The 27756-nt window shown below is 46.4% G+C and overlaps 1 protein-coding gene across 1 annotated transcript in view; it reads right to left on the bottom strand.

The window, feature by feature from the left end:
* The window catches only part of LRIG3 (leucine rich repeats and immunoglobulin like domains 3), a 51872-nt gene that overhangs the window by 5760 nt on the left and 18356 nt on the right, over positions 1 to 27756 (bottom strand). The window contains exons 4-16 of the mRNA XM_084879642.1: positions 16337 to 16468; positions 15627 to 15770; positions 14466 to 14609; positions 14021 to 14164; positions 13452 to 13595; positions 12412 to 12492; positions 11429 to 11500; positions 8589 to 8660; positions 7894 to 8057; positions 4899 to 5219; positions 3520 to 3801; positions 2112 to 2564; positions 1182 to 1340 (exon numbers count right to left, since the gene is read on the bottom strand). Coding sequence (XP_084735768.1) covers positions 1182 to 1340; positions 2112 to 2564; positions 3520 to 3801; positions 4899 to 5219; positions 7894 to 8057; positions 8589 to 8660; positions 11429 to 11500; positions 12412 to 12492; positions 13452 to 13595; positions 14021 to 14164; positions 14466 to 14609; positions 15627 to 15770; positions 16337 to 16468 — 2312 coding nt within the window. The remainder of the gene's footprint in view (positions 1 to 1181; positions 1341 to 2111; positions 2565 to 3519; positions 3802 to 4898; positions 5220 to 7893; positions 8058 to 8588; positions 8661 to 11428; positions 11501 to 12411; positions 12493 to 13451; positions 13596 to 14020; positions 14165 to 14465; positions 14610 to 15626; positions 15771 to 16336; positions 16469 to 27756) is intronic.

The following is a 27756-nucleotide window of genomic DNA, read 5'->3' as shown; positions in this document are numbered from 1 at the left end:
TGCTGGTGACCCCTCGAGGGCCCTGAGAGCAGATCGACCTCCAGCCCCAGCCACTGCGATGCTCCAGTGCCGCCCCTGGAGCCTTTCGTGTAGACTTTCATGAATGTCCTTTCAGTAAACCCTGCTACCTGTGAACAAAACTGGGCCTCTGCTCCTTGCAACCAAATGAGCCTAAGCAGAGCATCCATTTTTATCTCTATGCCCTCTGTTACTGCCTTACCAAGCCCTCTGTCATTGTCAGTTGAATTTCTGCTCACTCCTAACTAAACTGTAATACTGAAAACAAACACTCTTCTTTCCCAAGTGTGGCACCCCCCACAGAGCAGACACTCAATAAACGCTTGCTGGAAAAGGTGCCAAAATGTTTGAAAATAATGTCAATAGCTTCCACTTGTTAGGCCCTTAATATGTGCCAAGTAGTTTTCCATTACCATTTCATTTAATTTTCACAGCAACCTAACAGGACGCACTGTAGCTGCCCAGGGAGACACAGGGAGTGTCGGAAGTGGCTCTTGAACTGAGGCTGTGATCTTACTTATTCTGCCTCCACTTTTTTTCTTAAAAACCATAGTTCTTTTTAAAAATATATATTTTTTATTGATTTCTGAGAATAAGGGAGAGGGATAGAGAGATAGAAACATCAATGATGAGAGAGAATCATTGATCGACTGCCTCCTGCACGCTACTGGGGATCAAGCCCCGAAACCCAGGCATGTGCCCTTGGCCAGAATCGAACCTGGGACCCTTCAGTCCACAGGCCAAACCTGCTATGGCAAAACCACAGAGTTTTTAAAGCAAAGAGTTAGAGTTAGATTTCTCTAATAAAAAGATGTTTAAATCATTTGACTTTTAAGACCACGCACGAAGCTAGCCAATGCCATTTAATAAGAAGAACAATTCAGAGCACCAACGAATATTTATAATGTAAAGAAAATACTTACCTTGCATGGAGGAATTAAATTTTACTTAACCTACTTGTCTCCTTTTATTGTCAGAAACAAAGATTTTTCTAGTATGTAAGAAAATGTATTTAATTTTAGCTTTACTAGTGTGACCTTAGGCCACGTCCTAAGATCCGTTTCTGGTGAAAATTAATATTACATGTGAATCTTCCATAAGGTTATTTTCAAAACGACCCTTTCCGAGAGCCCTGAGCAAAGATGTTCACCTCACACACTTACCGTTGCTGTCGTGCGGTGGTAAGAAAAATCCGCCCCCTGAGGAAGTGACGAACTGGTGGTGGCTCCCGCTTTCTGAGGAGACGTACCCGTCCTGCCTGTCAGCTAACGTCCCCTGAGACGACAAGTAACTGGGGATATCTGCCGGCAGGTTGGTCTCATCTGCAATCAAAACAGCGGCACTCTCTTAGCCGGGAAGGATCCCAAGGGCCCCTGGCTTCCCCGATGAACAGTACGCTCTGCTTTGGTCTCTGTGCAAGCGAGTCGCCGAGTCCTGCAAAACCAGCTGGCGGGGCAGCACGCTGGCGGGCAAGTCAGGGATCGCCTGCCTTACCGCCTGTGGGACGCCCCTCCCAGATTTCACAAACATCAAATGTTTAAAAGGAAAGCCATTTCACGGGGTGGTATCTAAGCTCTGGAACCAAGCATGACGTCTGCAATCGTCCTGACGTAGTATTACTCACAGGAGTTTGCATGCAGGCCTCTCCCTAATAACTCGAGTCCTCCCTAGATTCCTGCACACACAGGACAAAACCGAAACCTACAGCAGAGCATACACCTCCTAGCGAAGGGGCTGGTCCTGGTTCTCCATCGGCATCCTTTGAAGAAGTCAGGCTACTGAACGCTTATGATGGCCACCGGATCTCACAGCCAACGGGACGTTCTGATGAGGTTTTCACAGAACGTATTAATCTTTAAACATGGGCTGTATTTTGGGGCCGGGGCGCTATTTTTAAGCTAACCCTATTTCTGCAGCTTGAAACAAATGAGTCACCCGTCTTCTGACATGGCCTCAGACTCCAAGACACACATTCTGGAAGAGAACTGCCCCAGGATCATGCACACACACGTGCGAACACACACACACACACACACACACACACACACACACACACGACTGCTCCGCCCCGTGCCAGGCTTCTGTTTACACACCTGTGTTGGTGATGCTGCAGTCTTCGTTCCTCCGCCGTGTGTGGTATATGATGACCACCCACACGAGCGAGGTGCCCACCACGCAGCAGACCACGGCGATGATCACGATGCCCACCGTGGCCCACCCGTCGTCATCCAGGGCCGAGGCCGTCATCTGCGGGGAGTCGCAGGTCGGGGTGGGGATCACGCTGAGGCGCACGTGGCCCCGCTCGGTGCCCAGCGTGTTGGACATCTCACAGGTGTACTTCCCGGCGTCGCCGACATCCGAGTCCACGATAATCAGCAGCTGATTGCCCGCCGCGAAGAAGTGCCTCTCGGTGACCACCAGAGGGCTGTCGTCCTTGGTCCAGTTCAGCCTGGGAGGGGGGCTCCCGCCCGCGATGCACTGCAGGACGGCCGTCTCCCCCTTGGTGACGGTTCGGTCCAACAGGGGCCGCAGAAATGACGGCGTCTCTGAAATGACAAGTTAGGCCTTCAGTCTCGCCAGTGACGTCAGGTTTCGCGTAAGACCCAGCCCCTGAATTTGTCCAAAGCGGGAGGTAAAACTTTATTCTCCCACAAACGAATAGTACCCGTGTTTCTTTGAAAGCCTAAACATCTGCAACAGGTGGGATTCCACTTCATTGTCCGGGTGTCATTTACTCCGAACACCCAAGTAAGGATGACACTTACTATTTTTTAACCTCAATCCTCCCTCCCCTCTTGACAAGGCTGGGGGACGGTGGAAGAGGCAGCAAAGCAAAATACATCAGACATTTTCCAGGAACAGAAAACGCATAAACATAATTTCGAGCACAAGAGTGTGCTGATGCATAAAAACAAATCAGAACATTTAATGTTTTTTAAAGAGAAACTTTCTAGTGCCAGGTGTCCAGGCCTATATTAAAAATTCTGGAAACGATTTACTTTTCCTATGTGGTTTTGAGAGGTTATTTTAACTCCTTTGCAGATACACACGCGACTAACATGTTCACATGTCTAAAAAAGTGTTTGTTTAGGTAAAAGATAAACACAGACTCTCATTTCCAGAGTGGTAGGTAAGCTGAGAAAAGACACCAGGTCCTTCCCAGTTTGTGCCTGTACGTATTGCATCATACATTCTTTGTCCTGCTGAGACACTGGTGGAGGCGGCATGATGGGGAGCGCAGGGGCGGGTGAACCCTGCAGTACAGAGAAGGAATCTCCCGCTCCTGGGAACAGAGAGCGCGGCCCGACTCACTGGCCACGGCCTGGGAAGGTGTGAAAAGCACTCCTGACTTCAGAGAGTCTGAGAAGCCATTTGTTGCTCCCAGCCTCACCCCCGCGGGCCATGTCCTCACCCCCGCGGGTCTGACACGGAGGGTCTGACACGGAGGGTCTCCACCTTCAGGGTGAAGGGACAGCACAGACTCTGAGCACACCCACTCACCCAGGACGGTGAGAGTGGCGTTGGCAGACACGCTGCCGGCGCTGTTCTGGGCGGTGCAGCTGTACACCCCGATGTCCTCGACCTTCACGTCCACGATGAAGAACACGTCGTCCTCGGGCATTACGTGCATGCGCCTCTCCCTGGCGGCCGGGAAGTCCGTGCCCCCGTCCTTCTGCCAGGCGATCTGCGGGGCGGGGTGGCCCAGGGCGGCGCACTCCAGGCGCGCCATGGCCCCCGCGCGGATCGTGAGGTCCATGGGCGTCTTGGTGAAAGACGGGAGCACTGCAGTGAGAGAAACCACGCGGGCATCAGCACTGAGGCACGTGAGAGGCTCGTTCTTCATGCTCACAAATGTCCCTGACCTAGATAGGTAAGGCAGGGTGATTTTTTCTAATTACAAGACAAGGAACCTGACGCTGAGATGGAAAGATTGAGTGACTCCCTCCAGGTAACAGACTTTTGGTTGGCTATTGTCTAGTTTCCTCAATAATTATCTGCGAGATCTTGGGCCAATCAATGCATCTCTTTTATCTCTTTGCACCCTGACCACTCCAATTTATTTTTTCCTTTTAAGTTTCTCCTGACTTTAATAAATACTCCATGACTTTAAATGTGTTTTGTCGTACAATTTGAACTCAAAATAGTCCCATGTCAGGCTTCAGGGTCATTTGTGGAATGCATTAATAAAGCATATACAAGATCTTGCACCAGGGAAGATACAAATGATTCAATGATAAAGTGGCAAGGATCTCACCATAAACTGTATACCTGCTACACAAAGCCAGCGATGATACATTTTTTTTTTTTTTATTAATAGCAGCTAACTTTCATTAATAGCAGCTAACTCACTGCTTGTACTGAGTACTTACTGTATTCTAGGCGGTCTGCCAAGTGCTTTACAGAAATCATTTTACTTAATGGTTTTCATACCTACATAAGGTAGGTACTATTATCCCCAACTGACAGATGTAGGAATGGAGGCACAGAGAGGTTAAGTGACTTGCTCAGAGTCACACAGCTGTGAGCAGGCCTGGCAGAATTCAAACCCAGATCTTTGCTTTAAAGGCGTTAATGCTTTTAACGCTATGCTTAGGGTCTCCCCTATCCGAGTAGTGTGCTGTGAACTCCAAAGGGCACAAGCTGTCTAGTTCATCTCTGGGTTACCCATCATGCTACATATGGGTTGACGTAAACAATGCTTCCTTAGATACAAATAACCAAGAATCTTAATTTTAAGTGGAGGGAGAAGTAGGAGAAGAAAGGGCTGGGCGGAGAACTGAGAACAAAGGACAGGATGAGGAGTAAGAGGAGGAACAGACCAGGTGCTTGGCTTCTGAAAGGTGCCCGTAAATGGCGAAAGGCAGAGTCGGATCACATACTGTTCACGGTGAGCCTGGCTTTGACGGAGTAGGAGGAGCCGAAGTGGTTGGAGATGACGCACTGGTACTTCCCTTCGCTGGTGAATTCCACGCTGCGCAGCCGCAGGATGGTGGTGTACTCCATCACCTCTCCGCCCTGGGCCCGGAGGTGCGCGTAGTTCTCCATCTCGGCGTCCTGCAGGAGCTCGTTGTCCTTCTTCCAAGCGAACGTCATCGGGGAGTCACTGCTGCTGGCCGCCGAGCAGATGAAGCTCAGGTTGGAACCTCTGATGGCCGACTGTGTTTCCGGCTGAACCGTGATCTGGGGTTTCGGGAAATCATCTGTTCAAAATGGAGAGGGGGAAACAAAACCATCTTAGAGGCTTGAGAGTCCACATGCTGCTCAGAGTGGGTGTGTGTTTCCCAGATGGACTGGCTGCCCCAGTGCTGCTGACACGAGAGCCTGGGAGTGTTTACGAAGGAACTCGTTCTCCAAGCGGAGACAGAGATCTGTTTATCGATCACTGGCTGAGAGGAGACTGCTGCTTGGGAATACAGTGTATCCCAGACCCCTGGAGCTTTTTAATTAGGAACACAAGGAAAAAAAATCAGTTAAGAAACGTCCAGGCGTTACGGGCCACTTTGAAAGGCCACTATCAGGAAAACTGCACTTCTTCCCATGTCCTCCACATACAAGGAGCAGCAAAATGAAAAAAAATCAATCATCAATAATGATAATCAATATCACTAACGACAGCGATGGACAGAACCAAAAGCAGAGCCCGTATTAAACACAGCCCTGTGCACGGGGAGCAGAAAAGGAAGCCTGCAGTGAGAGGCCGCACCTCCCCCGCCCGCTGGGAGCCCTGCTGCCCGGGACCATCCATCACGCCGCTGTGCGACACGTCAGGGCTACACTGTAATTACAGCGAGCGACTCTCTCATTCCGAACGGCTATTCTTAGTTCTCTGATACTTTTTGGACAAGTCACCTTTTTGAACTTCGGTTTCTCAGAGATGGCCTAAACCCAGAAAGAAACATCTTGGATCTACCAGGATGTGTTGTGTGGGTTCTCTGAAAGACTGCATGTGGGGGAGAGGGGTGGGGGGTGGGGGAGAGGGATGGGGGGTGGGGGAGAGGGATGGGGGGTGGGGGAGAGGGTTGGGGAGTGGGGGAGAGGGTTGGGGAGTGGGGGAGAGGGTTGGGGAGTGGGGGAGAGGGTTGGGGAGTGGGGGAGAGGGATGGGGGGCAGGGAAGAGGGATAGAGGGCGGGGGAGAGAGTTGGGATGTGGAGGAGAGAGTTGGGGAGTGGGGGAGAGGGTTGGGATGTGGAGGAGATGGTTGGGGAGTGGGGGAGAGGGATGGGGGTGGGGGAGAGGGATGGAGGATAGGGATGGGGGATAGGGGAGAGGGATGGGGGTGGGGAAGAGGGATGGGGGGTGGGGAAGAGGGATAGGGGGCGGGGGAGAGGGTTGGGATGTGGGGCAGAGGGTTGGGATGTGGGGGAGAGGGATGGGGGCGGGGGAGAGGGATGGGGGGCGGGGGTGAGGGATGGGGGCCGGGGGAGAGGGATGGGGGGCGGGGGAGAGGGATGGGGGGTGGGGGGCGGAGTAGAGGGATGGAAAGTCGGGGAGAGGGATGGGGGTGGGGGGATGGGGAAGAGAATAGGTGTGGGGAGAGGGATGGGGGGTGGGGGAGAGGGATGGGGGGCAGGAGATGCTCTGGGAAGGCCAATGCTGCTGATTTCCAAAGCCATGGCTGGACGCTATGCTCGGGACAGTTTCTTCTTTTGTGTGATTATTTTGAAATCCTCACCTGATAAATCAATGTTCACTCCCCACTAGGGAGGTTAACATTATAGCTACTGTATATTCAGGTGGGCAAAAGTAGGCCTGCAGTTGTGAGTATGCAGTTTACTCTTGCATTATTTGTTAATTATTATATCATTGCCTACATGAACTGTAGACCTAATTCTGCCCACCACGGTATGCCTCGGAGTAATAAACAGCTCATATCTGCGAACTTGAGAACTGTGAGAACAGCTCAGGTCCTTACAGAAGAAGGCCAAAAAGCGTATTTAGATCCAAAAGCTACATCAGTCGTTTTATTCCCAGAAACTGTTGGCACCGTTTCACGCAGCAACCTAAAAAATGTAGGTATTTTCTGTTATATGTATCTAAAGTCATAGGCAAAGCAGTTTTAAATAAAAAAAATGTTAAAGGTCAATGTAACGTTCGGTTCTGTAATATCTTCACACACGCGCTCAAATTTCGGCAAACTGTGACTTCATGTTCTCCACACCCTTTTCACGAAGGTCTCCGTGGCAGCGAGGAGGACACAGAGTCGTGCAGGAGGCCGCAAACTGCGCCAGGGAGATAGGAAAGCACGGGGTTTTCCTGCAGATCTACTAACGAGGAGGTGACACCTGGGTAAGCATGCTTCTCCTGCTGAAATGCTTAGATGCTAAAGCAAGAGACCGTAGGTTTATCTGTAATAAGTTTCCGACTGCTTGCAATGCTTGACCCACCAGCAGCAAAGTGTTTAGCAGCCCATCGTTCACCAGCTAATATGATCTGCTCTTCCCACTCCACATACACAGCCTCTGCCCCGGGTTTAGCGAGGGCTCCTCACTGAGCTCGCGGGAGCCTGTCAACGGACCCCTGGAGTTGGGACCACAGACCCCAGAGTTCCCGTTTCACACGTAGAGACCGTATGGACTGAGGCTCAAGGCGTTTAAGTTACACGGAGGGGCTGGAGCTACACCCTTCCCCCGTCTCCGGAGCTCCAATGCCATTCTCTTTCCGCCACGCCGCCCTCATGCCAACACAAAGACGACGAGAACTCCTTCGCATCTGTAAAATTCAAATACAAGCCAACTCTAGATCCATTTTCACCTATCTCAGCAGAAATAAGTGCTTTATTAAAAGAGCATTCGTTTATTGGAAACCATTATTTGGACAAATGGGAGACATAAAAAGAAGAATGACTAAAAGGCCGCGGCAGTAGTCATACTCACCACACACAAAGCCATCTGGGCTGACAGCAAAAATGCTTCTCCCCTTCAGCAGCTGAGGATGGGCGCAACTGGCATTCACAAAGCTCTGAAAGTGGTTCTCCGCCACCCACTGAGGGAGCCACTTTAGCTGGCAATCACACAAAAGGCTTGATGTATTTAAATGCCTGAGGAGAGTAATTACATTCAATTTGTTTTGTATGAGATGCAGATTTGTACAAGTAAACTGAACTCAAGTAAATATTAACAGCACAATGGATGTGGAAAGCAAATACACATATCCTATGTAACAGTATCCTTTGGCCCATCTTGAAATGCGAGAAATGTGACCCGCACAGTTCTGTTTGTGTGTGTGGGGGGGTGTTTTTTCCCCCTAACCTAGTGAGACAGAAGTGCTGAGAGATCAAAAACACCTTCCTGCTGAACACTTGTGACCGTAACCGGGCCCTGTACTACAGGAGGGCTCACAAATGTAAAATGCAAACTCATCACAGGAAGAACAAGAAACGTCTCTTTGCAGCAAAGGGAATCAATTTTCCTTACATTGCTTTCCCCTTTTCTTTTGCTTTCTGGTGTGAAAGTTAAGGATAGTAAGAAGGTGCTGGACACATTTTTGCAGGGACAGGATCTAGGATGAGATGCCCCAAGGTGGCCTCCCCTCTGCGCTTAACTGGAAACGCTTAGGAAGCAAAACTTACAATTGTTGCAGTTTCTTCATTTGGGAAAAGGCATTGCCTTGTAATGACATGATGGCGTTGTCACTCAGGTCTCTGAAAAACAATCAAACACACAGATGAGAGGGAAGCACGGGTCACCATGTGCCCTCAGGCAAGGGCGGGTTGGGCCCACATGGCCCACTCCATTCACCGAACGCTCTCTGTGGGGAAATGCCCAAGACCCACGAGGAAGCGCAGGCTGAAGAACAAGGATATCTGTCTCAGAGGCGAGTTCCCTCATGGTGACAGCGATCCTCTTTACGTTCCCACTCACAGGTTATTTGACTCGTAAGGGCCCGGACTGTCCTGCTGTATAATTTTACTGAAGTTCTCATTATTTAAGTTAACCATTTTCGATACACAAATAAAATTGTCGCAATTATGCTTTTAAAAAAAAAAAAACCATCCTGCATAGAATACTCCCTACGATGCTCACCGTGGCAAGTGGTTTACCTATGTTAAGTGAATTCCTCGCGGCAACACAGAAGACGGCCCTTGCACCTTGCTCAGCGGGAGGAAAAGGGCAATTCGATTTGAACCCAATTATTTTCAATTTCAAACCTGTGCTTAATTGCTAGCCCCATTCTGCCACCCACAACACGCTACTGTAAAGACTCGGGACGGCCAAGTGTTTAGACAAGATGTACTTGCTAAGACAAACAAACACTTGAGGCAGAACATTTATACAATGAGCAAATATTCCGGGCGGGTTTTATTTTTAACTAGTACTTACAAGCAGCTTGAATCAAAGCGCTCTCCACAGCGATTACTACTCTGTTTCTCTTTACGAGGGTCAGAGTACACAAACAGGGCTTTGAATGAGACGAGTGGCCGCAGAGGACAGAATGAAGGCACCAAACATGGGCAGAGGGGAAAGAGGCCGGGAGAGCTAGCACACTGCAGCAGAGGTTCATACTCCTCTAATTCCACTTTCCCAGAAATGGACTGGGTTGGATGACAAACCCTTTTGGCTGGTTTCCCTTTGAAAATAACTTGTTTCAGTAAGTCCAGCAATCCTGGCCTGGCCTTCCAAATTCTGCTTTGCACAATCATTCCGCCACAACCTGAACTGCTGCCCTGTCAGCATGGCTAGCCACCCACAGCCCCCTCCCCCCACCCCACCTCACAGGTAAGCCAGGCCACGGCAGCAAGATGGCCCAGAGAAAACAGCCCCGTCTTCCCTCTCAACACAGGACAAACGAGGGCACAAACCAAATGTACGCTTTCAGTGACAACCGCTCCTGTCTAAGTTAACAGATACTAAATTCCTGGCTCTGAGCCTTCCTTAGCAGTGAGAGTGGACATGCCCAATGACTTTATACTTCTGTCCAAGGATAAGACATACACTCATGGTTATAAGCAGCTGGTTGGTTCGGTGCTCATGCAAGTTTTGACTCCTATCATGGTTGGCTAACCCATTCTCCTAAATCTGTAAACAGGTTAGCCCCTAAGTGCCATGCCAACATTGTGCGCTGGGAGTTACGGAGAATGGCCAGTGGCTGAGACTGTGAAGGCAAAAGCTTGTGTGGTGCGGGGACACCGTGAAGGCAGAGGCAGCCCTGGTTCGAGTCCTGAGTCTGCCCATTGCTAACTGATGGGTTAGTGGCAGGAGAACAAGAAAAAGGACAATAAAGGGGAGGGAAATAAGTTGTACGTTTTATAATTAAACAACACACCAACAAAAACTCTCAGCGTAGTGTTCCAGGGGTCCTCAAACCTTTTAAAGTGGGGGCCAGATCACGGTCCCTCAGAGAGCTGGAGGGCCGGACTATATGAACTACTAATCCCTACTGTAACACCTTGGCTGCGCTCACTGCCCAAAAAACCTGGCGGGCAGGATCAGACTCCCCTGGGGGCTGCATGTGGCCCGCGGGCCGTAGTTTGAAGACCCCTGGTTTATACCTTCCAAATGTCACTCTCAAGAACTGTGGGGACTATTTTTTTTCCCCAATATCCAAATCACCTTCTTAACTGTACAATGGAATTAATAAACCCTCAGAATCTCCACTTCTTTGTTTAGAAACAAAGATAATAATAACCACTGAGTAGTCTTCTCATAGGATTAATGAGACAATATACCTGGCAGCATGCCTAACATGTTGTGGGTGCATAATAAATGATCGTTTTAAAATTATGCTTTACTTTTATTTTATTATTTTCCATCACCATTTAGCCCCTCTTCCAACTCCTCCTTCCTCCCTCCCCCCCCAATCACCATACTATTGTCCATGTCCATAGTTCTCTTTTTACCTCAATCTCTCTACCGTGCCTCGCCACCACCATCCCCTACAAGAGCTGTATGCCTGCTCTCCATCTATGAGTCTGTGACTGTTCTGCTTGGTAGTTCAGTTTGTTCATTAAATTCCACATATGAGTGAAATCAAATGGTACTTGTCTTTCTCTCACTGGCTTATTTCACTTGACCTGGAGAACACTGTGCTAAGTGAAATGGATGTTTAAAATATATATACCACTTGAGAAAAATAACTAAATAAAGCCCAACATAATCTTCAGTAATGACCCTAAAATGGCAAGGAAAATATACACCTGTATACTTCTAGACAGATACAGATAGATGGATGGATGGATGAATAAATAGGTAGGTAAGTAGGTAGGTAGGGAGATAGATAGATAGATAGATAGATAGATAATGGATAAGTAGGTAGATAGAAGGGTAGACAGAGATAAACAGATGTGCAAATGTACTTTATGGTATGAAGAGGATGTCAACAAGATTACATTTTAGTTTGTCTTATCTTTACTGACACATAAGAAAATGCCTATCTTAGTCTACCAAGAAGAACTAAATTCCAGCTACTCACAGATGTTCCAATGCATCCAAACCAGTGAAGGCTTTTTTGGTAATAGATCGAATCCGGTTTCCCTGGAGGATTCTAGAAAAAACAAAACAAAAACAAACACAAAATTTACATCGGAATAGTTAATAAAAACCATTCTTGGGAGTAGAATTCTCATGACAAGAACTGCTTTTGAAATCACTTGTGAGTACTTTATTTCCTTGAACAATATATTCTGTAAAAATGTATCTGTGCCATCTACTTCAATAATATAGTTCAGCATGGTTTGCACAGCATTCAACAGAGAATCCAGCAAAAATGGGTATTCAGTAAATGACTCTGATGATTAAATCAAAGCAGTGATTCTCAAAGTCTCTTTAGGAATGGAGAAGCATTCCTACGGGTAGAAACTTTATTCCAAGGACACTGTCTCAGCACTTTAAAAAATAAAGCAGATAACAGTGGAGACGTTCTCTTTAGCCTCCCCACAGACATTCAGGACTATATGAAACTCAATTTGAAAACCACCGGCTAACGGGACAGAATTTGGCCACCTGCAAGGCCGTTTTTATGGCTACAGGTAAGTATGTTTTGATCCATTTTATGGCTACAGATAAGTGTAGGACTGCTTGGAACCTACACTTCCATGTTCTCAGTAGATATTGGGGTCACTTCATTTAAACATTTCTGTGAGTAGAGTGCAACAGTGAAAATTACAAATGGTTGAAATTTTCACACAATGATCACCTTTGGAGTCTAAGCACTCTCCACAATTTAAAATAAGTGACACACACCAAAGTGTGGAATAGAAACCCTTATACCTAAGGACGAAAAGCAAACTCATCCACATCTTGTGTAACAGCACTCCTTGAGGGAAATGACGCAGGGAAGCAACCAGACTAAGCACCTATTTCTACGCTCCTTAAGCTTGTGGAACTGCCTGAGCGGAGACACGCTGTTGCTTTATGTCCAACAGGGAGTCCAATCACGAAGCACATCATACTCACAGTCGCTGCAGCTTGTCAAGCCCCGAGAAAGCACCATTCATGTCCTCAATAGTCCAGGAAATCTCATTGTTCTTCAGATCCCTAACAGAAAAGAGGGATGTTATGAAACTGGTACTAGGTACTTAACAAAATACACAAGCATTCTCTTTGGGGACACACTCAGAAATCTAAGATCCCCACCCAGGTGGCATGTAATTTGTAATCATTTCCTTGTTAATTCCCCACATCATCTCCACCCCTTTCCACACAATGGGAAATTCCCTGCTCTCTCTCCCAACCTAACTCCTACGCCCTGTCCTCTTCTTGCCACAACATTTTAAGTTTTTTGAGGGTTTTTTTTGTCCAAAATCAGGACAGCTGACTCGGGTTCTATTAATTCCTCTATCAAGATGACTAAATTCTGAAAGACTTGAATAGTCTGAAAAATACATTAAACTTTAAAACCACTGTTTCCAACCACATAAGCAGGCGTGTGCCAAAGCATACAGCACGTCTTTCAATTATGTAATGCTTCAAATAGTGAACAGAGCAAAAGCCTCTGACAGTGCAAAAAAAAAAAAAAAAAAAAAAAAAAAAATCAAAAGCCCATTGCGCAACATTAAAATTAACGTTTGCGAGATTTTTTTCAAAGGTCAGTTAATCAACTCCCTCTTCTTTCTCTTGAACAGAGATCAAGCCTGGCTATAACTGGTATGAGATCTTTTGTGCGCTGGGTCATTTTTTAATCTGCATTTTCTAAAGAAAAAAAATTAGTGGATTTGAAATTGTTTCCCTCTTGAGCAGTCAACCAGCTTCCCGGAGATCCTGAGAAGGCTGAGCATAATCACCAACACAGGCTGATCGCTGTCCTTTCTAATCCCTTTAAGGAACACACGTGGGTGAAACGGACCGATTTTAAACTGATCTGGGAAAGATTAAGACACTCCTTCGAGGCCGCACACACATTTCCTTCACAACAAAGGAAATCTGCGGGGAGGAAAGTGGGCACATTTAGGAACCAATTAGGTTCCCCTACAGAGAGCAAAAAATGTGCAACTTACAGAGTCTTTAAACTGGAAAGCCCCCGGAAGGCACAATCAGCAATGTAGCTGACTTTGTTGTTCCCAATGTGCAGTGTATTTAGCAAGCTCAGGCCCAGGAAGCTCGAATCATCTAACCTCGACAAGTGATTGAAAGTGAGGTCCCTGTAGAGGAAAAAGGGAACAAACAAACAAAAAAAAACCTATCATAGCTTTTATTTTCGAATCCAACACAATGATTTGTTTAAAATTACAAAACAGGTTAATAGTAACATAACCACATGAATCCTTATTCCAAAACGCCGCCTCCTTAGTTATGCCCAGGTACACATTATTCCTGATCCCAGTAACATAAGAAAAACACCTGTGTTTGAAAGTAGCCATCGTTGCTTTTCAGCTCAGGTGCCACAGGCCTGAAGCCTCGACGGGGTCTCCAACTTAGCCCAACAAAAATGTGACCAGGTTGCATGTGAAAAAAATGCTGTCACCTTGGATACTGTTATGAAAATTTCACAGATCGGTGGCAAGAAGCTCATGCTCTGGCATGATCCCTTGCTCTCAAACTTTGGGGAGAATAAAAGGCAACTCACAGCTCGCTGAGTTTCTGGCAGAACTCCCAGGCATCGGGGCTGATCCTGTTGATGGCATTTTGGCTGAGATGAAGCTCCTGCAGCATCAGCAGGCCATAAAGCCAGCCTTTGGTGATCTCTGTTAGGTTGTTATGGTCCAGCTGCCTACAATGACAACACACGCATCAAAAGCAGGATCGAGGGGACCTATGATGACAACCTATTACATGTTCCTATTGCTGCTGTTAGCTTCTGTTAAAGAACTCAGGAAAAAACAAAAACAAAAAACAAAAACAAAAAACCAACCATGTGCTTACAAATTCTCAGTCACTTTACCTGAGACAAAACTAAGTTATAAATGATTGTTAAGTGATGAGATTTTTAACATGATAGGACTTCAAATAAAAGCTACCGAATGTTTAGTGATAACACCACCTGGATAGGAATTATGATAAACCACACTTACAGGATTTCCATGTTGCTCAGCCCCCAAAAAGCTCCATCCATAAGTCTTGTCACTCCGTTTCTTTGCATTTTCAGAGACTTCAAAGCTCCCAGCCCTTGGAACGTGAGCCCGTCTACATTTCTTATCCTGTTCCGGTTCAGTTCGCTGCATTGGGTAGTACAGTTACATTGTTAGCTGGTAGGACAAATTCTGGAGGCAGTAATAGCATGTCACATGACTACAATGTAGTTACCCCAGTGTTAAATGACATACTGTCTTAAATTTCTACACATTTTTTATCCATAAAAAAATGTTGATTTATTAACAGTAAAGTGAACTTCCTTCTGAACTGTGTGATGCATGTTTGAAATGATAAAATACTGAAACTAGACTACACTTTTATTTCAAAGCTGCTGTCCAGTATAAAAGTAAACAAATGAATATTTGTTTCTAAATGATCTAGAATAATGAATGTCACATTCAGACATGAGGTCTTTTTCAGGAACGGGGACAAAACTTTATCCTGTCCAATATGCTTACAACGGTTGGTTACTCTTGTGATCCTTCTCTGTTTAATGCTTTCTCTTTAAGGCAGTCATTCCCAACCGTGGTTGCACACTGGAATCACCTGGAGAGTTTTAAAAATTACTGAGGCCTGGGTCTTACCCCCAGAGGTTCCAATGTAATTGGTATAGGGTGTGGCCTGGTCACTGGGATTTTTTTAAAGCTCCCCAAGTGTCTGTAATGTGCAGCCAAGGTTGAAAAAGCACTCTTTTGTAGGAGCCTGTTCGCAGATCATTCTGCCATTATTAACGAGACAGTTCTTTACAGCCACTTAAGCTATCAGAGCCTCCTGGAGTTGTCGGCATTATTCTCATAAACCACAGCTGCTGAGAGTCCCCACGAATCCTCCAGTGCCACAATGGCGCCTTTGTACAGAGGCTGCTCAATGATTACCCTGTTCCCTCTTTTGGTAACAGCCCGACATGCCTTGTCAGGCAGGAGCTTGTGCTAGGTGACTTCAGGCTCGCTCTGACCCGGGGATTCCACAACTCCGGCTCTCAGAGGGAAGACGGCAGCATCCTTGCGGCTACACGCCTTCTGCCACATCGGGGCTGGCAGGGGACAGACACCGGGCGGAGAGGAGGTGAGGAAACATCACCTAAGAGACGTTTTACTTACAGGTGTTGCAGTTGGGGCAGTTTGAACATCTTGGGTGGGATAGCTGAGATCCGGTTCCTGTTCAGCTTCAACGCCAGGAGTGTGCTGGCCAAATTATCAAAACACCCCGGCTCCATGGACGTGATCCGGTTGCTGTTGATGTACCTGTTGAAAGTCTGGAGATGAGCGTCCGTCCCCGTTTCTTTGGGAAGACAGCACATGCATCGTCTGTGTTATAAAGAATCCCCACAGAACCTAGCCACCAGCTGTAACAATGGACCCTGGAAATAATCGCTCTCTATTGAGGTCCTGGTGGACCAGCACTGACTATGATTCGCACTCTTTGGTGGGGAAAGAGTAACTGGGAAATCTGAAAGTTATAAAAATGTGTTAGAGATGTTTCTCACTCTTTGGAAATGAATTTCCTTTTTATGAACATATTAATAAAACAATAATTGAACAACAATAGTTGAAATCTGATTTTTTTTTTTTTTTTTTTTAAAGAAGCAGTCTGCACTCCATAAGTTTTCTAACAGTCAAGGGATGTCTAATTTTCTGTAAGAGTAAAATGAAGATTATGGCCCTTTAGATTTAAAGCAAATTACAAGTCAATAAGAAAGTTATCTTTTTGATCCATCAGTTTTTTTTTATATCTTAAAGTTGATTTTTCCTGTTATAACCTGTTATTGTCACCAAAACTAAATACTTTTGCTAAAGAAATCTTGACTTACAGATATTTGAGCTGTAGAGGTGGAAATACAGTTTTAAGCTCTGAAATATTATTGTTGCTGAGGTCCAAAGTTTCCAGGGACTGAAAGTGTTTCAGCTGTTCAGGTAATATTTCAGCAATCCTGTTTCCAGCTCTGGAATGAAAGGAGAGCAATGAAAATAGGAGGAAGGGTGCAGCAATCGGAAAGGTGAATAACATTCTCTATTCCTAACCTGCTCTCTAGAAACAATGGAAAACTGCTCTACACAGTACTTTTTCAAAAGTTAAACAGCATCTCGCTGGTCACTTTAATTCTGAATTAAATGGTACACTGTAACATTAGAATATGATATGAAGAACATCCCTATGAAAACATGGGTGTGTTACCTAAATCCTATGCCCTTCGGAGCAAAGATGGCTGCACTCTAACAGGAGGCCGAGTGCCCTTCTTCCCAGCCACAGGCTGGATTTACAGCTAAACTACCACGCGGTCAGCTTGGAAAAACAAGAAAAGCACAGCTGATTGGAAGTATTTTGACCGAGGAACACTGAAGACCAACTACGTAGAGACGGTGCCTACACAACAGCTACATGACGTGGTAGCGGCTGAGCCTCAGAGCCTGAAAGAAGAGCCCTCCATGAACGGGGCAACCGAGTCACAACAGAAGAGTCCAAATGACCCACAGGAGGGGGCATGCCGAGAGCACACAGCTCCAGGTCCCACAGGACATTCACTATGAAAGCCCACCCCACAGGACTGGGAGTCAGAGCAAGCTTATCTAAGACATCAGTGCTATGCACTTCAATTGCTTTCTCTTTGTCATTTTGTTAATATTCATTCTTCCCTTTCCTTTTTATTGAACGGCATGTGAGTGGCAGGCCAGGCACCAATCTGCTAGCTGCCTCTTCCTTCTTCTTGATTCCCACTCTACCTCTAATTCTTCGCTGGGAAAGTACTCAAACTTCAGGTGCCATGAACTTAAAATACTCAACAGACTAGAGCTTTTAAAAAGATCATTCTAGAAAGACCTCTTTTTCTTTAAGAAATAACAAGTTTTAATATGTTGCCACAGTCTTCAAAAACCAGTGGATGTGTTTCAGGGCTCTGAATTTTATACAGTATTACATATGAACACCCCAATTTATGTAATCACTGATAATAATTAGACTTAAAGTTTTTGACATTAAGTCTTGAATACCATACCAGAAGGCCCAATAAGGTAGCCACATGAGGCTCTTTAAACTTAAGTAAAATAAAATGTTAAAATTCAATTCCTTACTCATCCGTAGCCACATTTCAAGTCCTCCGTAGCCACGGGTGCCTGGGGCTGTCAAACGGGACAGTACGCACACAGAACACTGTTATCACTGTGAAAAGTTCTCCTGGTGAGCACTGCACTGGACTACAAGTTGAAAAGAAAAAGAAGGAGGCCAAGGCAAAGCTCTTAAGAGGACATCAATACTACAGGTTCCAAGGCAAAAGGCAGCATTCAATGGCCATCTTGCTAGAAAAGAGGGATTAACCTGAGGTGAGGGCCATCTTAATTGCTATATTAGATCTCTGTCTTTCCAGACAGTCATTTGTCAGAGGAAATAGCATGTTAAGGTAGAAAGGCTGGAAGGTCTACCTACAAACAAAAGGTCTTCTCTTTGCAACCAACTCAAAGACAGTAACACACTCTGAAGGCAGAACTCTGTGTGTAATACAAGACACATGCTGGCATTTCTATACATAGTCTGTAGTTAACCTCCGTTTAATGAGAAAACGTAGAAAATGTATCTCATATATGTATACTAAAGGCCCACTGCACAAAGATTCATGCAAAAATAGGCCTTCCTTCTTCGGGCTTCGCTCCCGGCCACCCGGGAGCCTGCAATCTTCACTCCCAGCCAGAATGCCACTCCTGTAGCTCCCTCTGCCCCCATTCTCCCCCTCATACCCTTATCGCAGGCATCCCACCCTGCCCGGCGACTCCGCACCTGTGCATGCAAATTAACCCGCCATCTTTGTTGGGTTCATTTTCAAACTCACTCCTGATTGGCTTATGTGTATTGCGGAGGCATGGTCAATTTGCATATTTCTCTTTTATTAGTGTAGATTTCTTACCAACAGATATGTTTCTATGGTGCTGAGTTTATTATGCTTTTTTGCATTATTATAATTCACAGTCCTCTCACCATCTCAGAAAGCTCCTGAGTTAGGTACAACTTGATGTATTTTCACAAAATCCTGTGTTGTGTTCTTACATAGCCCTTACCCTGGCGGTCTTGTCTGTCATACTGTGCACTACCCGCTCCATGCAGGGATACATCTCTACACCTCCCTCTTGGAATGCGCATGGAATCTAATCGTGTTGAAGATATATTATTAGGTTCCAAGCTCTATGCTAAGCATTTTTTTTTCATATATATATTTGCCATTTAACCACAACAACACTTCTCTGGTATAGATATTACAGTTAAAAATTAGTAAATTAAAGCTTTCAATCGAACAGTCCAAGCACTCCCAAAGCACCTCACAGAATGAGGCCTCACTGGCCCCAGAGCGATCCCTGAAGGCTTGTTTCATAGCATACCGCTTCAAAGACAGTTTGACAATTAAGGCCTCATGGGGAGATGCTCCTGAAGAAATGCCTACTACCCCGCACCCTTGTAAAAATGCTGTCCTTCTGGTTCCAAGCTAACGCGGGGACCCACCCTGGCTCACCGAGCACCATCATGCCACCGTAAGGAAGCCCTGGGAATGCCTCCGCGGTGCTCGCACACAGGGCCGCGCAGAGGGGGCCCCGGGCTCTGCGAGTGTCTAGCACCCATCACAGATGTCTTCCTGAACGCGTGCCAGCCTCAGGCGCTGCTCTCCTCCAGGAAGAGAATGCGGCTGTTACGTGTTCCATGTAAACAGCGAGTGAAACTTCTCAGAGCAGTGCTGGAATCCTCCACGTGCCACTTGCAAAAGGGCTGTGGGGGAATCTTCCTTTTTGATCCAAGCCACCTGAGAATCTAACCCCGAGGTCAAGTAATCCCATACAAGGGAACAAGGTGCGGCACTTTTGTGATCGCCGTAAGGTGGAAAGCGCACACAACGGAATTGGCATCTCCACGCACAAGGCACAAATAGCAAGGCCTCCGATTCCCACAACATCCTACAGACTTTGTTTAGAGTTAAGTCAGCCGTGGCCTCTGATTCCGACCATTTCCCACATCTGGATTCGCCAGTGTGCATGCGCCCCTTGATCTAGCTGTGAGGTACGGGGCAAGGCGAGCGAGGCAATTAGTCAGTTTCAGGTCCCGGAGATGGACTCGGTCCAAGAGACAAGCCACAGGGCCTTGGGGTTAGTGTGTGTGGGTTAAACAAAACCACGCTATAGGGGACAAAAATGTTCTCTTAAATCCATAAGCCAACTGTTGGCCTTACCAGGATGTCCTCCCACCATCAGCGGAGTAACCCTGGAGTGCCCAAGCCACCTCCCTCCTGCTGCCCCCCTCCCCCCTGCCCCCCTCCCCCGCCAGCCACACTCCACCTCCCTCCAGTCCCCAGCCAGTACCTCCCATTAAACTCCGCATCTGGTTTTGGCCCCCAGGCTGTCTGGGGCTAGCACAGCCACACTTCTATTTAACAACAACAAAAAGAAAAATGCTTGGCTTTAGTTTTCTGCAATAAACGGAGCAAATTGTTTTTTTGTTTTTTGTTTTTTTTTTGTGGGAGGGAGCGGGGACCCACAGGTGTCTATCCCGTTGGTCAAATAAGGCTACGGGTTAGATAACAGGCCTTACAATCTCTGGTTTTATATATTCGTTTGTTTATAAGGTAATTACGAACAAGGTATTAAAACTGCCAATTACTTGAGTGACGAATAAAATTTTCCTTGCAGTTAAAGTATGCCCCAGCCAAAGCCAGCAATTTCCTGAGCTGCACACCTCCTGAACGGCCGTGTGAAAGCGCGCAGTGCTGGACGGGGCGGCACAGAGCCGTCTTTGTCCGCACGGCTCCCGGCACAGAAACCCCTCACAGCCGCCAGGATAATGGCCCCTGTATCACCGAGTCCTGCCTCCGTCCTAATGGAGCTGAACTCCATCCAAATGCCAGCTCCATGCTAGCTCTCAGACTTCACTGGCCAATAACTGCCTGATAGGTACCAGTTTTGTTTTTGTTGTTTGTTTTAAAAGCCACGCTTTCTGTCATGAAAGGTGTTTTTGTTTTTGTTTTAAGGAGACATCGACATTTAAAACACGAGATTATAAACTCCTTTTAATCACCTAAAACCCTCAATCTAAACATGCCTGATAACAAGAGTGGGCCACCGTTAGCCACTTCTAGAAGACAAAAGATTTAATTCAAATTTGGCGTTAATTTTTCCCCCCTCCAAATATGGATACACACCAAAACTGATGAGCTCATTAAAAGCATGGCTGTTACGGTTTTTGGCAGGAAATGGGAAATGATTTGACAAAACAACAACAAAAGCCGAAGTGTGTGAATATCTTTTCCCATTACTTACGTTCAAGTGAAAATGCCATCTTTGCATTGTTCAAAAACCACACTATGGTGCTGTACGCATCGGAAGGCGTTTCAAACCCATGCAAATCCGTCTGAAAGACGACTAATATTTTGGTCTTCCGTGTTTGTTGACAGTACAAGGTGTTCCGTGGTTAAATCACTGCCGAGGTCAAGCATAATCAGTCCCTTGTGGACACACACAGGCCCGGGGTCTTGGTCGGCCGGAATGCACGGGGTTCCCTCAGGCTTCTCAGAGCCACAGCAAACACAGTCCCAGGCATTCCGGCCCTGGCCTCTCAGGCCCAGCAATAATGGCTTCATTTTGTTGCTAATTCCACCTTTCAGCCTTCTTTGCCAAATGCCTTTAAAAGCAGAGGCAGCCGAAACCGGTTTGGCTCAGTGGATAGAGCGTCAGCCTATGGACCAAAAGGTCATGGGTTCGATTCCAGTCAAGGGCATGCACCTTGGTTGCGGGCACATGCCCAGTAGGGGGTGTGCTGGAGGCAGCTGATCCATGTTTCTCTCTCATCAACATTTCTAACTCTCTATCCCTCTCCCTTCCCCTCTGTAAAAAATATATGTGTGTATATATATATTTTAAAAGCAGAGGCAAACATGACTTACCATGTTGAAAGATGACATTTGCTCTGAGAGTGCTCGAGATCTAATAATGAAGAAGGTAGAGAGGGTCCCCAGCCTCACGGAGCTTAGATCCAGTGGGGAGAAAAGGCCGGCAAAGGGGAGTGGTGGTCCCTAAAGCGGTAAGTGCTATGAGGAGGAAGCAGTGGAGGGGAAGAGGGAAGAGCAGCCTCCAGGAGGTCAGTAAAACCTCCCACCCAGGAGCCCCCTCCTGCTCCAAGCAGAAGCAAGTGAGAGCGAGGCGAGGCATGATTCCCTCTGAGGAAGGGAGGGAAAAAGAAAGCCTTGGTGGCTGAAGGGCAGGGCTCCTGGGTGGAGACGGCAGGAAGAGGAAGCTGGAGCGTGAGGTGCTGGAAGGAGGTAACAGTAGGTCAGGTGGGCACGCTGGAAGGCATGTGGCTTCTATCGGAGGACCAGGGAGGAAGAGGAGGAGGAGGACGGAGGGTTTCAAATGGCAGGGCGACCATCACAGGTGCATTTTAGAAAGGCTGCTCTGGCAGCGGTGGGTACAAAGACCCTGTGGGAGGCAGGCAAGACCGGGTGCAGGAGCACCGCCAGGAGGTGCAGAGGACACAGGATGGCACGCTGGGATGATGCTGACTGTGCGCCCAGATTAAGGTGACCAGACGTCCCAGTTTTAACAATTTGTCCCGCGTTCCCCCGGCGTTTTAAAACAGTCCCGATTTTTTTTACAAAAAAAAAAAAAATTGTCCCACCGAAAGCGGGACTGTCCCACCCAAAGCGGGACGTCTGGTCACCTTAGCCTAGATGTCCCCTTTGGGGGTGAAGCACCAGTCTTCCTCCGGTTTCCCAGGGCCCCGGCTGTGCTTTTCTCCTCCCCTGATATTACACGCGTGGGTTTCCAGCTCCGTCGCCTCTGGCACTCCTGGAATTCCCTCCACCCGTGCTTCCACAGTGTTCTGTATCGCCCATCTGGGAGACCTCCTGATGCACAGAGCACGGACGATGGTCCTCTCTCGCTCAGGTGTGAGATGCTGACGGGAAGAGCCAGTGCTGACATTTTACCGTGTGCTCACAGCCACCGGGGAAACCGAGAGATGTATTCTTCTCCTCTATAAGGAATGCGCTTACGGGTTCCGATGCTCTCAACACCTACGCTCCATGTAAACCCTGACTGAGTTGGTAACCGTAGAACAGAACTCATGCGGTTGGTGACACAATCACTCGGTACGGCGATGATGGATTTCACTTTTGGACTCACTGTGACCGCCAGGAAGCGTCAGAGTCTTAAAAGAACCCCATGCACTCAGAGGTGGATAGAGGTGCTGCTGTTAGTATACTTCCAGAGTTTGGAAGGCGAGTCATGGAGTGAACTATCCTTTGTTGGTGAGGAACCGGAATATCAGGTTTTTTTTCCACACTGGAATTCCTGGGCCAATTAAACTGTAACTGCTTGATGAATAAGAAGTATCTGCCAATCATTCCAACTGTCTCCCACCTATTGCACAAGAGGGCAGGGAGCCTGAGGCTGTGCAGCTGGGAGGTGTGAGGATGCTCAGTCTTGACTATCTAGAGGAGGTGTGTGCGTGTGGCTCTTTCCTTACAGAGAGGGGGGGTGCTCAGTGAGATTCAATTTGGAACTATATTTTCATATGTTGCAATTCCCTCCTTTCTTAGAATGCATTTCTCTAACCACATCCCTGAAGTCCAATTCAGTTATTGCAAGGAACAAATTGCTGAATCTGCGGTCATGCCATACAACCACACAGCAAGTATATGAACTGTATTGACTGGGAGAGCCGGCCTGGCCCCAGGAAGTTCTGATTTCTATATATAACATGCAAGCAACCAGTTTAATATTCATTTATAACGGAATTACAAGTTGTTAAAGAAAACACTACATTTTGCAAACACTGTAAAGGCACTTATACTTCCAACAATAACTCTTTCCCCTCCCCTCCCCCCCAACAAAAAGAAAGCTTCCTTGAAAACTATCTTGGCGAGAAGGCTAATACCCCATAATATTAGGCTTCTTTAAACAGAGAGACTTGGCAAGCAAAGATCCTCTTCCATGCAGATAAAAATAAACTCTCTCTGCTCATCTTTTTTTTTTTTTTTTTTCTGAAAAAGTAATTAAGTTTCATTAAAAGAACACGTGTTTAGACTGGTCCACTGGTACTGTGGCGTCAAAGAATAAAGCCAAATGAGGCAACTTGAGCAAGGAGAAAGGTTCTTGATTGAGAATTAATGATACTAAGCAGCAAATGAGCCAATGTGAGGGGCAAAGAGTCAGTTCTTTCAGCGAAAAGCCAGGTCAATATAAAATATAATTATCTTTTGGACCATGAACATCCTAATGATGGCCACAGTGTCTTAATAAAATCATCGGGGCCCTATTAATATGGGCAATTATAACACATGGTAAAAATGAAAAAAAAAAGAAATGAGTCAAAAAGCCATTCATACCACATACAAAACAGCTCTTTTTGATCCCCAACTGTAAATTCAATTTAGTCCTTTATATAAACAGACATTAAGAGCAAGTTTTTTTCTTTTGTTTGTTTGTTTTGTTTTTTCCCCATTTAGGATGCTTAAGATACTCACTGAACAATTATTGTAATCTGAAACAATTTAATTAGGTGCAATAAAAATTAACTCTAGTGAAATTTAACATTTCCCCCCTCTTTTGAGGCACAGGCCCTGCCTAGCCATTTCCACACGCCAGACCACAGCCATGGTTAAGCTGGGAGTGCAAGTCTTCCCAATGGCTTGTGCTTTACTTGTGAGTGGAGAGAACTTCTATAATTCATTTCTGGATCCACCAGGTCAGGCCTAAACGAGTGGGTTCAAGACCCTGAAGCGACCAGCCATGATCGGTCCAGAAACTCTCGATCAAAGTTCGGAGTAGCCCCTAAGGACGTATGTAACTTGAGGTTCTAGATGCACATGGAAGTCAGAACATGTTACGGCCAGGAAAGCCATCACCCAGCAAAAGGCACATAAACCTCTGGTCCTCTAACCACTAACCAACCTATTAAACTGGAGGGAGCTCCTTTTTTAAGTAGGGTCTCTTTGAAGCAACAATTCAAACTACAGTTCCCCAGCAAGCGGAGGTTGATTCTGCTCCTGATTCTGCTCCTATTGACTACACCTTGTGAACCTCGGTTTCCTCACCTGTCAACAAGAGGAAAAGGGACAGGACGAAGAAGCTGAGATTCTGGATGTGGACGACCAGCACGGAAGGTGACAAGGTTTGCGACAGAGGCTTCACACAGTCATCCTGCCAAAGCTGCAGCCTTTCAGAGAGCCTGGCTCCCTCTGGGGGCTTCCCATTTTTCCTCTGTCCGAGTCCCCCTACCTGGCTGCCCAGTCTTCCCTGCTTTGCTCCCTCATTCCCCTGGGCAGAGCAGAGCCTCCATTAGCTTTCCAAGAAACCATGCCTAGGAGTGTAGGAGTGTGTGAGTGTGAGTGTGTGTGTGTGTGTTTCTCATGTTTGGAATATCTTCATAGGATTGACAGTTTGGGTGTGAACGGAGTTTACATTAGAAATCATTTTCCCTTAGGATTTGAAGACCATGTTTTGTTTGTTCTATTGCCCTTTTAGCTGTAAGTCTGAGGAGCCGGAGGGGTTTCTGATTCTCTATCCCAGTGTTTCTTCTACTTCAGCAGGCATCAGAATTAGGGGACAGGGACTTCTTGAAGGAAGTTTGTGAGCCCACCTGCAGGGTTTCGTTAGCAGGCCTGGGTGGAGCCTGGGGATCTGCGTTTTACCGGGTTCCCCGGTGAGGATATTGCTAGGAGCACCCGTGGGGGAACCACTGGCAATCCTTACGGCTGATCTGCTTTCCCCCCCGCTCCTCTCAGAGTTTTCTCGCTGGTATTCTGCAAATGCACAGCAATGTCCCTTAATGTATGTTTTGTTTTTGTTTTCTTGTTTGCTGGCTCACTTTCAGCCTACAGATGAGTTTCTCAGTTCTGGGGAATTTCTTGGTATCTTTGATAATTCTCTCCCTTCTATTTACACAGACCTCCCTTGTGGAGCACCCATTAGACAGGCATTAGACTTCCCACTGGATCTCCCCATTTCCTCATTTTTATCTCCCCTCTTCCATTCCTTTGTCTTTTGGAGCTTCCTTTTGAGAATTTTTGACTTTTTTCCCAACTCTTCTATTACCTTTTAATAGTGTCTGTTATTGTATTTTTAACGGCTGACCTCCTTATTTTCTGAATATTGTTATTATTATTATTTTTACTATTCTTTTACCTCCAGAGATACTAGGTTGTTTTGAAGTTCCTGTCTCCTTCCATCGGATATCCTTCTCCCGTTTCTTTCGGATTCTGACTTCATTGTTAGAAACTTCCTCAAAAGTCAGCTGATCACTGGCTACCCATTCATACTTGATAAAAAGCAGCTCTAAAAAGCTTATTAAGGGCTGTGAGCAGAATGGACCTATTAACTGTCAGTCTTAGTCATCTCCACATCTTATTGCTCAAATCCTGAAATTTCAAGGCTAGGGCCTGGGAGGGCTAACAGGAAAATAAGCTGAAAGGCGGGGGGGTGGGAGGGGGGTGGTGTCAGTACTGTTAGGAGTCAGATTTTACTTCATTTCACTGGTTGCGGAGTATGCTGCCCTCAGTCCCCGCCCCTTGCCCAGCTGGGCCTGTGTCCCAGATCGTTTCAAATCTCCAAAGAGATTTCTTCTGTACACCAGGGCAGGGGCAGTCACGGGGCTTTGAGTTTTAGAGGAGGATCCAGAGGTCTTCCTGCTTCTTAGAAAAGAGGTGTAACCAATCCCCCGTTTCTAGTCTTACTCTGCACCCCACCTTTACAGGCCCTGAGTTCTTCAACTATCCTGAGGTTCTGCAGGGGGAAAAAAAAAAAATTAGTTTGCTTCTTTTGGGATCCACTCCAGTCTCTCTCTGAAGTCAGATACAGTGTGCCCGTTTGCCTGCAAAATGTTTGTGGCATCTTTCATTTGAACTATCTCCCATTTTCTCTTTGTTCCCATCGGTGTGCAGTCCTTTAATTCCATTGTAAGGGAATTTAGGAAGTTGCAGAGTTAAATGGATGCATTCAGTCCACCATCGGTATTAAAAGGGGTGGAGAGTGAACAGTCCAGGGTAGGTGCCGCAGAAGAAAAGTAAAATTCGTCGAATAGATGATTCGTGATTCAAAACCTCTCGATATGCTAAATTGATGGACTAGAAGCAACCAGATAAATTAAGCTGGGATAAGGTAAGTGTTTTGGATTTTTAATCCATCATTTTAAAAGTCCTAGCTGAAAGCAATTTTCATGAAAATGACAACAGACTTAGGGATCTCAGCTGATGACAACTCAGTATGAGACAATATCACAACAGGGTCCATACGATGCCAATAAAATCTTCAGCTTCACTAATTTCCAGTATTTGGGGCAAGAGCGATGATGGTCCAACCACATTCCATACTAAGACCACAGCGCTAACGTTTGTTCTGGGCACAGTATTTCACACTGCCATGCTAGATGAGGTGTGTGTGGACCTGCACTGGCCCGTACACTAGCCAGCGCCTGTGTAAACTGTGTAAGTTAAATTGAAAATCCAGCAACACTAGCCACATTTCCCAGGCTCAATACCCAGAGGCCGCCTAGACACGGCCCAGTCCCCTGAGCTACTGGAGAGCCCTGGCCTAGACCCCAGCTCCTACAGGAAATCCGAACTGGACTCTTGAGCTGGGGGAAAGAAGGCTTTATGAAAACCTTATATTGTGAGTCTTGCTTTATAATTTAGAAATAGAAGGAAGTTGTTCTCTCCAGCACATAGAGCTAGGACAATAGGTAGAGGAGCCACAGAAGGGCAGAGCTCACAAAAAAAAAAAAAAAAAAAAAAAAGGCCTAGCCATTGGAACTGCTCACAATGGAAGGGCTCCTCCCCAAGAAGCGGGCTTTTGTCCCTGGATGTGCTCAAGGGGAGGCTGGATAAGGCCTCTCTCAGAGGCTTCTCCACAGGGAGAAACGTCTCTTCCAATTCTAAGTTACCAAGATTGAGTACAGACACGCAACACTAACCAAAAATGAGTTATGACCAGTTATACAATATAGCAAACTCTTTCTAATTCCTCTCTCCTTTTTTTTTGGATACATAAATGGAGGTGGTGGTGAGGAATTGAAAGCAAAAAAGACAGGAGGAGAATAAAAGAGGGGTTTACACAACCAACTGACTACTTTCCTGACATCGGTAAAGAGTAACACCCTCCATTCCAAGGCCAATACCTTGTGCGGGGATTACGTGTCAGCCAGTGACCAAGTTCAAAAAGCATCTTTTTTTCTAAAAAGTTATTTGCCAAGTTTGTTTTGTTATGAAAA

Source organism: Pipistrellus hanaki (genome assembly GCF_964339955.1).
Source record: "Pipistrellus hanaki genome assembly, chromosome: 3".
NCBI lineage: Eukaryota > Metazoa > Chordata > Mammalia > Chiroptera > Vespertilionidae > Pipistrellus > Pipistrellus hanaki.
The sequence above is the reverse complement of the archived record's forward strand: the minus strand, read 5'-3'. Positions and strand labels throughout refer to the sequence as shown.